General features: G+C 46.8%; 1 protein-coding gene across 1 annotated transcript; it reads right to left on the reverse strand.

The window, feature by feature from the left end:
- Positions 1-1,029: 1,029 nt before the first annotated feature.
- Positions 1,030-4,079, reverse strand: Orm1 (orosomucoid 1). The gene is made up of 6 exons (XM_005352609.2): positions 3,939-4,079; positions 3,463-3,605; positions 3,191-3,261; positions 2,487-2,594; positions 2,272-2,375; positions 1,030-1,213 (listed from the first exon to the last, which is right to left on the reverse strand). The coding sequence occupies exons 1-6, from the start codon at positions 4,050-4,052 to the stop codon at positions 1,148-1,150; spliced, it is 606 nt and encodes a 201-aa protein (XP_005352666.1). The 5' UTR covers positions 4,053-4,079; the 3' UTR covers positions 1,030-1,147.
- Between the last annotated feature and the right edge of the window lie 9,060 nt (positions 4,080-13,139).

The raw sequence follows: 13,139 nt of genomic DNA on the forward strand, positions 1-13,139 counted from the left end.
CAGAGAGGCCAGCAAAGCAAGGCTGTAGTCCAGAGAGGCCAGCAAAGCAAGGCTGTAGTCCAGAGAGGCCAGCAAAGCAAGGCTGTAGTAGCCGGAGACGCCCCAGGCCAGATTCTCCTTCCAGCTGGGGCAACACCCTCTGACACTGGGCATGCATGTGCAGTTCTGCAGTCTCCTTCTTCCCCCAGTACTGACAGGCAGAGCGGGGCTCCACAGAGCTGTCTGTGCTCGCTGCCTGTCCCGTTCTGGGTGGAGAGGGACACCGTGTCAGGAGGCTGCAGACACTGGTCATCCAGGCAGCACAGATGACCTCACCAGAGGGCCGAGTGTAGGTGGAGACCCCTCCCCAAGAAATGGCTCTGCCCATGCTCAAGCTGAGTGGTCCTCTCTGGAAATGTCCTCACAGACACACACAGCACATCTCCTGGATGAGTGCACATCCATTTGAGTATGAAGATTATCTCACGTCTTGTGTCTGCCAAACAGTGGACTGAGCCCCCAAAACTCGAGTCATAATTGTGAGACAGTTGTCAGCTGTCAGCCAGTCTCATCTCACAGTGTCACCATATGGGCATCCTGCGAACTCCTCCTGGGGACATCCACCCCTCGGACCTACACCTGAACCTACCATGCCATCTTGCCTTGGACTTTTATACCATGCCCATGGCAGCATCCACACGAGCCCACCTGTCTCCCAGCTCACCTCTCCTCAATGATTAAGATGGCACCCTTGTGATGGGCATTACATTCCTGGATTCCCCACCCCGAATCCTTGGTGGTCTTCTGCCTTGCCGTCTTCAAGTGTGCCCTATTGGGATTGGCACTTACAAAAACATCAGTTTTTCTCAGCTCTTTGTAGCCTGACTCAGATGCCCCTTCCTGGAAGCCTTCTCAGATCCCCCAGGTGGGGCTTGTTGGACTTAGCTGAGACTCTACTCATGGCAGGCCTCTTGAGGATGGATGGATGGATGGATGGATGGATGGATGGATGGATGGATGGATGGATGGATGGATGAAGCAAAGACATGGTTATTGAATGTTTTCCCAAGCCTTTATTGGTGTGAAGAAAGGACCAAGATGCACAGGGTGGGCGTGGTGAGCATGAAAACAGAACACAGAGAGCTGAGCCCACCCACGCCTGGCCTTCCTAGGGACCCTCCTCTGTCTTCTTTCTCTCTGGCTCGTGCTGCTTCTCCTGCTGACTGCACATATCCTAGGGGACAACAGGGAAGAGGGCAGAGAGACTGAGCCACTTGCGGTGGCACATACCTGGAGTTGCTGAGGCAGGAGGATTGTAGAGTTACAGAGTAACCAGGCTGGTCTTGAATTCAGAGAGATCCGCCTGCCTCTGCCTCTGCCTCCCAAGTGCTGGGATTAAAGGTGTGTGCCACCATCAACTGGCTATAAATACATTTTTTTAAAGGGAAAAAATGATCACAATGATTGACCAGAAAGGCAGGGTAGTGTCAGCCACCTGGAACCGAGATTTACCATGGATTCTCTGGAGTATGTAGCTCAAGCCATTTCCCTCTGAGCCTCAGCTTGTACACCCCATTGAGTGGGAGCACAGAGTCCCCCAAGTGGGAGCCAGCATTTCAGAGCACGCCTGACTACAGGGGTGGGTAGAGCCTACTTGCCCCACTGTGGTGAGATGAGGCAGCGGAGCCCCAGGTGGCTGGGTGACCGCTTTCCGTGCCCTGGTTGTGAGGTGGGTGGTGAGCTGTTAAACACCTCAGTTCTATGATTGTTTCCCTCTGGGAATGAGGCATTGGGGGTGGCGGGTAGGGCTCAGGTGGAATCACAAAGAGCTGCGATTCTCTGAAACTACGTACAAGGTCTCTGGCTGATCCTGTGACAAAGTCAAAGCTGAGTCAAATCCCTCAGCCAGGATTAGAGAGATCATCAAGACTCTGGGCCACCCCTGCCTACACCCGAAGCCATCAGTCTTGCTGGAGTTGGAGTACCACAGAAGACGTCAACCACAACTTGTGAAAATGAAGGCCAGGGAAAAGCCTGGCACCCTGGCACCAGCCGTCCCCTCGGTTGCCCTTTCTCTTGCCCCTTATCCTCTCCAGTCTTTCCAGGATCTCCTTCTTAACCCCATATACACCCAGCCTCATTGCCTGTCTATGGTGTCTGTGAATCTCAGCTGCCACTGCAGGCCACAGAGTTGTTAACAGCAGGACACCTGCCAACCTGGGCTACCATAGCCTCTAGGTCACCGAGAAAGAGACCACGTCCAGGGTGGTATCATCCAGCCTCTTCACTTACCTTTTTCCAGTCCGTATATGTGATTTCTGACTCATCCATGCCCAGACTTTTGACAGCTTTCAGGAATTCCTCAAGAAGCTCTGGGGCAGTATCTGGCTTGTTCGCTCCAGGGAGAACAGGTAAGCACATGGGAGGTCAGGCAGGGTGTGGGATGTGGGTGGGGGACCCAGGGCAGGACCCTGTGGAGCTTGGGATTGGGGCAGTGAGGGACCTACCATATAAGGACAGTCCCCAGTTGTTCTTGTCTTCCGGGTCAAAGGCAAGCATGAAGCCCCTGTGTTTCATGAACACTTTCAGGTGGGCAACATGTTCTTCTGCTCCCTCTACAGGAGGAAAGGCTCCGAGTCACTGGAATGGTGCCAAGGTTTCCATTCCCAAGGCTGGGAAGCAAGTAGCTGTGGGCAAAGGCCTGGGGCTCCCCAGAGCTGCTGTGTGCCCAGTTTCTGCTGTTCTTCAGAGATGAGGAATACCAGGGGCCTTGGAAAGATGGTGACTATCTACCCCCATTACACAGAGGAGGGGCACAAGGGTTAAAAGCCTCGGGGCTGCTACACAGTGTCTGGTCAGGCCCATCAGCATTTGTGTGGCCGTCCCTGGGGACATGGAGGCATGGGTGAAGTCATGGCTGCCCACCCCATGGGTTCCCACTCTGAGCTCACAGAGAATAGGAAAGATTGTTAAAAGAATGACATAACCACCCTGTGCTGGTTCCTCCTCTGATCCTTGCCATACCCTCCCAGAAAGGGCCAAGTTCACATAAAGTGTTTCCAACAGGGCCTAGCACAGGGCATGAACTCTCAGTTTCTGCTGGCCAGCTACTGCTCTCTGTGCCCATAGGATCCGGGGCCTTGGCCACCTCTCCCCTAAACTGGCCTAGCCCCCCAGAGGCAGACCCTTCCACAGGAGTGCTGGCTCTCACCGAATTTGGAGAGAGTCCCATTCTCTCTCTGGACTTCCAGCTTGCTGGAGTTAAAGAAGCACTGGTCCTCCCTACAGGCAGAGAATGAGAACAAAGGTGAAAGCTGATCCGGAGAGGTGACCAGCACTGGGGTCAAGGGGCGGGTAGAGAAAACAGCTGTCCCTGGTCCTGAAGATGGCTGGGAAGGCCAAGCAGAGGCAGAGTCTGCTCAGGTCTCCAGGTGTCCCTGAACGGAGGCCAGGGCTGGGTGGGGAGCTGCTGCAAGGACTCACGTAGTCTGGTACTCCTGGAGCAGGAGAGTGTCGTCTGTCAAGTTGGGGGTAAAGTAAAAATATTCTGCCTGTATCTTTTGAGCCTCCTGTTTGAAGTCGGGGTTGCGTAGAGCGGAGCCTATGTAAAACCATTTGCCAGAGAGCTGAGAAGATAAAGGCACACGGATGAGCAGGCCTTGGTGTGTGGCAGTCAGTAGCGATGAGAGGCAGGTGAGAAAGAGCTCCTGAGCCACACATCGGGGAACTGAAGCCCGGGGCCGGGATCACACAGGCAACTCAAAAATCAGGCCTCCACTGCTCTCGTCCCTTCTAGAGACTTCAGAGGAAAGCTTCTGAGTGTGGAGGCAGGAGATTGCCACCAGAGTCCCAGGCAGAGGCAAGGGAAGGAGCCTGGAGATGAGCAGACTGGGAAGGAAAAGCCCGAGGAAAGGTAGCTATGCACAGTGCACAGAGCCAGGCCCTGGGCAGGCACTCACCCAGATCAGTGTGTCGTTGGTAATAGCTGTGCCTGTGATGTTGGCAGCTTCTGGGTTCTGGGCCTCCAGCAGTGGCAAGAGGCTCAAAATGACAAGAACCACGTGCAGCACCATGCCAACACTGAGAGGCACTAGAGCCAGGAAAAACTAATTCGTGGCTGGAGGGTGCAGTGACCTTTATAGCAAGATGTGGGCAGGGCTCAGGAGTCCAGCCAGGGACTGCGGGGCTATGGCACAATCCCACCAGTGCTGGGAAATACCTTGCGCAAAACGTCCTCTCAAGCCATCTGTAAGTGCAGTTCTCACAGCCAGCCTTGACCCAGACTCCTGCCCGACAATTTCCTAAAAGCAAGAGTGTTGATTCATGGTGAAGGTGGCTACAAAGCTATTCCGAGGACACCTAACATGTTACCAGCCATAGATCGTTAACATAGATCCCAGCCAGCAATCTCATCCATTTTTTATCCCATGGAGCATGGGTGAGACACAGCCCCAGTCACAAATCAAACCCAAGGCGCTATGAAGAGGTTCCAGGTCAGAGTTGGGAACGAACTCGGAAGACACTCAAGGGGCCAGGTTGGGGGCCAAAGCCAAAGATGGGTGGTTAGATTTCAAATGAGTGTGATGTTTCTGGGGAGCCCTGCCCCCCTGAAGACAACCAAATACCCAACAAAGGCCAGTGTAGATCTGAGGGGAATATGTAGTCCAACAAACGTCCCAGTATCTCAACCAGACAAGGATATGGCAGTGCTTGCCCAACCCAGGAGCTGTGCCCAGCATCCAGCATGCATCCAGTTCTAGTTTCTGCCTGTAGCTCGCTCTTAGTTCACATGAATGAACACTCTCAGAAATTGTTGCTATGGCCACACATGGCGAAGCCCACTGGGGCAGGGGATCTGTTGGTGGGGGCTTGAGACCAGCCTGGGTTACACAGTTTCAAAACTTCAGCAACAAAAGTATTATAGCAGGTTACAATTTGTTCTCTTTATTTCCTGTGGCATCCATTATTTTTATATTTTAGTATAGTCAGAGTTACAGTTTTAATGACACATAACTTGTCACTCACTATATTCTAACTTCATGAGACCCTTTCTTTAATCTGTGGCATTTTGTATTGTATCTCCCCACCCCCTTGACAAGCATCAGAACAACACCCGACCATCCAGCAGAAAAAAGCATGTGTCGACTCCCACATCCTGTGTGCGGATGACTCTGGCGGGGTGATTTAAAGTAGCCCTAGGATCAATATGTTAAATACACCCAGGAAAAGGAGCGCTGCACAGTGAGGTCTCCTGCAAAAAGAGCGCTGTCAGCACCAGAGGAAATGAGCAGCACAAATGAAGCTCAACAGCACTGCAGCCAGGAGCAGAGCTCAGATATCCCAGAGGCAGGAGGCTGTGAATCTGCTTATAGGTGTTCTAGGATGGCCTAGACTAATCTGTAAGGATAAAGATGAAGTCAGTGGCTGCCTAGGGCAAAAGAAAGGGGCCATGGATGGCAGGGAAGGAAAAGGCAGGCCTGACTTTGTTAATCACAGATTAGAGTCCAATTCGAAAGGCACTATAGTTAAAAAGCATACCTATCACTGGCTCAAGAAAATAGGATACGGGCTGGAGAGGTGGCTCAGCGGTTCTTTCAAAGGTCCTGAGTTCAATTCCCATCAACCACAATGTGATTCCTAACCACCTGTAGTGGGATCTGCTGCCCCCTTCTGGGATAAAGTCAGGCATGCCAATAGAGCGTTCATAATAAAATTAATAAATAAATCTTTTTTGTTTGTTTGTTTTTTGTTTTTCGAGACAGGGTTTCTCTGTGGCTTTGGAACCTGTCCTGGAACTAGCTCTGTAGACCAGGCTGGTCTCGAACTCACAGAGATCCACCTGCCTCTGCCTCCCGAGTGCTGGGATTAAAGGCGTGCGCTACCACTGCCCGGCTAAATAAATCTTTTTTTATTGGTTTTATTGAGCTATATATTTTTCTCTGCTCCCTTCCCTGCCTCTCCCTGCCCCTTCACATTCTCCCATGGTCCTCATGCTCCCAATTTACTCAGAAAATCTTGTCTTTTTCTACTTCCCATGTAGATGAGATCCATGTATGCCTCTCTTAGGGTCTTCATTATTGTCTAGGTTCTCTGGGATTGTGATTTGTGGGCTGGTTTTTCTTTGCTTTATGCCTAAAAGCTACTTAGGAGTGAGTACACACGATGTCTGTCTTTCTGGGTCTGGGTCTGGGTTACCTCACTCACTATGATGTTTTCTAGCTCCACCCATTTGCCAGCAAATTTCAAGATGTCATTATTTTTTTCTGCTGTGTAGTACTCCAGTGTGTAACTGTACCACATTTTCCTTATACATTCTTTGGTTGAGTGGCATTTAGGTTGTATTCAGGTTTTGGCTATGACAAACAATGCCGCTATAAACATGGTTGAGCACATGTCCTTGTGGTATGATTGAGCATCCTTTGGATACATACCCAAAAGTGGTATTATTGGGTCTTGAGGTAGGTTGTTTCCTAATTTTCTGAGAAATTTCCATACTGGTATCCAAAGGGGCTGTACCAGCTTGTATTACCACCAGCAATGAAGAAGTGTTCCCTTTACCCCACAGCCTCTCCAGCAAAGAAGTAAAAATACAAAATGGAAAAAAGAAAGCATATTTAACAAGTGCTGCTGGCATAACTGGATATCAACATGTAGAAGAATGAAAATAGATCCATATCTATCACTATGCACAAAACTCAAGTCCAAATGGATCAAAGACCTCAACATAAAGCCAGCCACACTGAACCTCATAAAAGAGAAAGTGGGAAGTACACTTGAATGCATTGGCTCAGGAGACCACTTCCTAAATATAACCCCAGTAGCACAGACATTGAGAGAAACAATTAATAAACGGGACCTCCTGAAACTGAAAACCTTCTGTAAAGCAAAGGACATGGTCAACAAGACAAAACAACAGCCTACAGAATGGGAAAAAATCTTAACTAACCCCACATCAGACAAAGGTATGATTGTTGGGTCAAAATTATTTTAGGGCCTGTACCTCAAGGCCTATAAGACAGAGAAAAATCTGGCTTGAGTCTGAGTGAGGATGAGACAGCAAAAACTCGGTAGTCTTGGCTGTCTCTCATGGATGGAGGGACCTCCACATCACACCATGTCACTTGACCTATATAAGCTGATGCTCACAGTAATAACTGGAGTTCCTGCTTTGACACAACTCCCTGTCATGTCTGATTGTCCTGCATTGTAGGGCTGCAGAACAGGCATCTTGTGTCATGGGGTTGCGAAATGGGTGGATAGCAAACTCATCTTTCCCTGGGGAATAAGGAAGCTCAAGGAAGCCTAGCACTGATCTCCAAAATATACAAAGAACTCAAGAAATTGATCATCAAGAAAACAAATAATCCAATAAAAATGGAGTACAAACACTTGTAGCACAGACTCTAAGAGAAACAATTAATAAATGGGACCTCCTCAAACTGAAAAGCTTCTGTAAAGCAAAGGACATGGTCAACAAGACAAAACGACAGCCTACAGAATGGGAAAAGATCCTCAGCAACCTCATATCAGACAGAGGGCTGATCTCCAAAATATACAAAGAACTCAAGAAATTGGTCATCAAAAGAACACACAATCCAATAAAAAATGTTGTACAGACCTAAACAGAGAACTCTCAACAGAGGAATCTAAAATGGCTGAAAGACACTTAAGGAAATGCTCAACATTTTTAATCATCAGAGAAATGCAAATCAAAACAACTCTGAGATCCCATTTTACACCTGTAGGAATGGCCAAGATCAAAAACACTGATGACAAAATAAATAAATAAATCTTTAAAAAAAAAGAAACTAGGATAGTCTCCATTGTGTGGATGAGATAACAAGCAGCACAGAGAAGTTAAGTGACTTGGAGAAAAACACACAGCAGCAGGGCACCAGTAAATTGACACCTCAGATATTAGGACCCCTCTCTACCTCCTTCTGTAGCAGCAGCCATGAGAAGGACTGCTGATTCTTGATGTAAGATTCACCTTTGTATGCTATAATTACCACTGGTTAACAAAGGAACTGCTTGAGCCTATAGCAGAGCTATAGGGAAACAGAGCTTGGCAGGGAGAACTAAACTGAATGCTGGGAGAAAGAAGGGCAGAGTCAGGGAGAAGCCATGTAGCCCTTCCAGAGATAGATGCCAGAACTTTTCCCAGTAAGCCACAGCCTCTAGCAATACACAGGTTAATAGAAATGGGTTAAATTAATATGTAAGAGTTAGCCAATAAGAAGCTAGAGCGAATGGGCCAAGCAGTGATTTAATTAATACAGTTTCTGTGTATTTTGGGGCTGGGTAGCTGGGATGAACAAGCGGCTCTCTCCTTCCTTACAACAAATTGGCACCCATGTCGCCAACTAAATCCACTTAAATCCTGAGAGGGCTTGCAAAGGAATTCTGGACTAAAAAATAAAGTTTAGCCACATTTTTTTTCCAAATGGGTTTTGCTTGCTGGTGGCATGCTGTGGCTCCTTTAAGAGAGGTTGTCCTGATTAAGCCATAGGGGGAAAACCTACACTATTTTGAAATGCCAGCTTTCTGGGCTGTGCTGCCAACGTGACCTCTGGCTCTTTCAGGAGACTGAGCATTTGAATGGGGTTTGTAAGCAACCTGCTATGGCTTGTTTGGTGGCAACATGGACTGGCTGTGTGCCTGGAGACGGGCATTGTGCATGGCTCTGGGAGGCAGTAGAGGCAGCGAGCAGCTCCACCATGCTGGACTGGGCAGGGCAAGCAGGAAACTGCTGTATTTCCCCTAGGAATGGTGCAGCTTAAGTTTTAAGAAGTGCTCCTGGACAGTAAAGAATTACAGGTACACAATAGGACAGATTCAGACATAAAAGACCTCTAAATGGGTCACAGTGTTGGATAAATGTACTTAGGCTTAGGAGAGAGAAGAAAAAATAAAGTATAGACAGTTATAAAAGCAAGTAAATTATTTTAAAAAATAAAACAAAGTCTTTAAAGAGACAGAGTACAGACAGCCATAGATTAAAAGGAGTAAAGAAAAATAAGTTATGTAAAAATGGAAAATTCACAGAGAGTCTGGATTATGTATATTATTGTGTTTCCTTTGAATTTTCTGACTACAGAGAAACATTTGATTCTGGGGATTGATAAGCTAAATCAACATATATATTTTAATGGTATCTTGCTTTCAAAATATGGGTATAAGGATATGTTACTTTGGAAAAGAGGTTCCTCTTTTGTTTCCACAGAAGATGAGAACCTGTGGATTAATTCTAAACTAATGTGGTTTGATGGACCAAGAGCCCCTGAAAGGTTGCCTTGAACACCCCTCAAAAATCACTTCACCCAATAAACAGCAGGAAGCAGATTGGAGAAAACTATGCCTATATTCCCAAATATTCTTTATAAATGTCTGTTTACATTTAAAGGGAGATATGCTGTAGAGATTTGCATTAGTATGGGTCTTGGTTTATTGATCCAAATTTAAGGTCAATTTTATTATATGATATTTCTGATTTTGATTAAGTATTGTGTTTGTGCAGCTCATTAAAAATTAAGTATAATTAAGAAATATAGGTTAATAGATAATCATCTATAATAGTCAAGCTTGTAGTCATATTAGTTAGATTTTCTAGATGTACAGAGATGTATTTCAAATGGATAGGCATTCTTCAAACTTTTAAAAGATTACATGGGCTGGAGAGATGGCTCATTAGTAAAGAGCCTGCTCTTCCAAAGGTCCTGAGTTCAATTCCCAGCAACCACATGGTGGCTCACAACCATCTGTAATGAGATCTGGTGCCCTCTTCTGGCCTGCAGGCATACACACAGACAGAACATTGTATACATAATAAATAAATAAATATTTAAAAAAAAGATTACAGAATATAGCATTTAAAATGTTTTAAGAAGTTAGGACTTTTCATGACAATGAGACACATGTGCTCCTGGCAGCACCAATTACTTCAAGAGGAAGGTGGGCATCAATGAGACTCCTTATGGAGTTTGCTAGCCATTTTGACAAGGAACTGCTTTTGCCTGGACTGCTTGACGTTATGCTGTATGAACTGAACATGCAGCACCCACAGAAAAATGACTGCTGAACTTGCCTAAAGGTGAGACCATCCTTCAGGGTTCCTGTTTCATGAAAGAGTCTGCCAGACATTCTGCAGGACACAGAAGAAAGCAACTGACAAACTATCAATATATGTGGAACTGTCTTTGAAATTTCCTGCTTCATGGAAAAGTCTGCCCGATGCAATGAGTCTGTAGGCTGAAGACGGATACCCCAATTTTGCAGAAAAACTTTGAGTGACTGTCCAGGCAGTGAGATGTCTCTGTCAATTCTAGAGCTTTGGAAGTTTCTTACAATGAACTTCTTGTTAACTTAGGTAATATTATATCCTTCTGGAGTCTTTGATGGTGTTGAAGAATAGATATAGTTTTCCTTAGTCATGATATTGTAATTGCAATTCTTGCTTGATACCTGCTTTGTTATATGTTAAAGTTAAAACTTTCCTTTTTCATTTAAACAGAAAAGGAAAGGTGATGTGGGATTCCCCTCTGTATGCTGTGAATAACATTGGTTAATAAAGGAACTGCTTTGAGCCTATAGCAGAGCTATAGGGGAACAGATCTAGGTGGGGAAAACTAAACTGAACGCTGGGAAAAAGAAGGGCAGAGTCAGAGAGAAGCCATGGAGCCCTGCCAGAGATAGACATTGGAACTTATTCTGGTAAGCCACAGCCTCTGGTGATATACAGGTTAATAAAAATGGCTTAAATTAATATGTAAGAGTTAGCCAATAAGAAGCAAGAGCTAAAGGGCCAAGCAGTGATTTAATTAATACAGTTTCTATGTGATTATTTTGGGGCTGAGCAGCTGGGAACCAACAAGTGGCTCTCTCCTTCTACAGATTCTAATTAGAATCTGTAGGTCAGGGCTGAGAAAATATACCAAATATTGTTGGGATAAGTCCAGGTCCTGTGTGGAGATCTTGACAACTTACGTATGACTGACCTCTTTGAACTTCAATTCCTTTGTATGAAAGCCTTTCACGGTCTGCCCACCTTTCACAAGCCAAGCACATGAGATGAAAGCATAACACACAATGTACTCATTCAGGGGGCATGGCCAGTTTTCAGGAACTATCTCCATTGGGAGCATAAATGGTGTTTTTCCTGGCTTGACCCATGTGCAACTGGCTTCTACAGATCCAAGAGCAGGTGCTGAGGTGTTGGCTCAGTGTGTAAAGTGCTTGCCCTATAACACAGGGACTTGAGTTTGATCCCAGGAACTCATATACTAAAGTATGGCCATGGTGGCACATACCTGCCATCCCTGAAGAGGAAGGACAGAGATGTGCAGGTTCCTGGTGCTCAATGTCCAGGCAAGCTGGCTGACTTGACGAGCTCAAGGCCAAATGAGAGATCCTATCTTAAGAAACAGGGTTGACTTCTCTGAGGAAAAACATCTGAGGTTTGTCTCTGGTGTACACACACACACACACACACACACACACACACACAGAGCGCACACACATACACACACACACAGAGGGGGGCATGTGCACACTCAGTAGCAATTGACCACTATTCTGCTCCCCTACTGTGGACTGAGGACTGAGAGCCCTACCCATGACTGGCAGGCAGGACAGAGCACACTTCTCATGGCAAAATGAGGTCTCTCTCAAGTCCTTGACCCAGGCAAGACGCTGGGCCCAGAACTTTCAGTGTCTTTTTGTCTGTCCTCTTCTTTTTCTCACAAGCTACTGGACATTGTGGGGTCAACTGGCTTTGACTGACCTTGCAGCACCGTGCACAGGACAAGGCCAGCAAACTGAGCTTTTCCCTGGAAGGCCAGCCTGCAGGGGAACCCATTCTGATGACTTCCTGACACCTAGGTTGCACAATGGGAGGTTGAGAAATGTGGGGATGCTGGCTTAGAGGATGCTGCCAAGTGCAACTTCTGGGAAGAAACTGGCTCAGCTCCAGGGTTTTAGCTGGCCAGGTCACAGAGACCCATGAATCAGTGAGGCAAAGCGATGCACATACTCCCTTTCCCCCTCCAGCCCTTTCTGTTGGCTCCTGTGTCTCCAGTGTCAAATATACAAAGTCAGAGAGGCTACTGACAGTGTTAGAGGTCTGATTCCCAGGCCAACCTGTCCTGTTGTCTCAGCTCTGCCATGTGTCACCTGCATAGACCCAGTGACTCTAGTCTCTGTTCTGAGCAAAACAGTGATGTCTGTTTCATGGCATCCAAGCCCCTCTGCCACTGCCCTATCACCAGAAGAGGGTCACTGGCTCTTCCTATTGTGTGAATGAGCAAGGCTTGTTTCCCTAGCTGCAGTTGTGGACTCCAAACCATGCTGATAACTGGACACTGAGGTCTGTAGTAGTAGGTGTCCATATTGCACAGCATAGAGAAGGTTCTCAAACTGAGGAAGCAGTAACTTCAGACTTTTGCCTGTACCTTTTCTAGACAGATTTTACGAATTCTCTCAGATGGAGTGTTATGATAGCCAGAAGGGGAACACAGCCACTGAAGAACAGATAACTTGCAATCTATCCTTACTGTATGCATTCAGGCCCAAAGACAGCCATCTTGAATTAGGCATTTCTTTCAGGGAACCTCCTGTTTTCCTTGCTTAGGTTCTCAGCAAACTATAAATTGGTACATTATCATGGTATGTTGAACTATTGTGTACATACATATATGTGGGTAGGTGTCATGCATGTTCATATATGTATATCTGAGTATACATGCATGCATGTGCCTGTAGAGGCCAGTGCACTTGGTGTTGCTGTACTACCTTTCTGTAGTAGATCCCCAATAAACATGTGCACTCCTAATCATCCCACTTCCTTCTTTGCTTTGATGGCACCTATGGTCATTACTTACATTCTGGGCTGGGTCAACCCAGAATAATAAGATGTAACGGCATTGCCATCAAAATGAAAGAAGAAACAACACATGATTCAACACACACATGCATTCCCATCCCTAGGAATGGAGCCCAGTGGAGGCTGGAAGGGCCCAGGACAGCTCCAGGCCTAGGGGCTTGGTTAGAGGATGGCTCTTGCTCCTCCTTCAGAACCCTGGCAGATGGCATCCATTTTGTTCTAAGCTTTAAGACTCAGTAGGGCCCCTCCGTGCATCTTCCCCATCACTGAAGAAGCTGTCTGT

The sequence above is a fragment of the Microtus ochrogaster genome, chromosome 10, assembly GCF_000317375.1.
Source record: "Microtus ochrogaster isolate Prairie Vole_2 chromosome 10, MicOch1.0, whole genome shotgun sequence".
NCBI lineage: Eukaryota > Metazoa > Chordata > Mammalia > Rodentia > Cricetidae > Microtus > Microtus ochrogaster.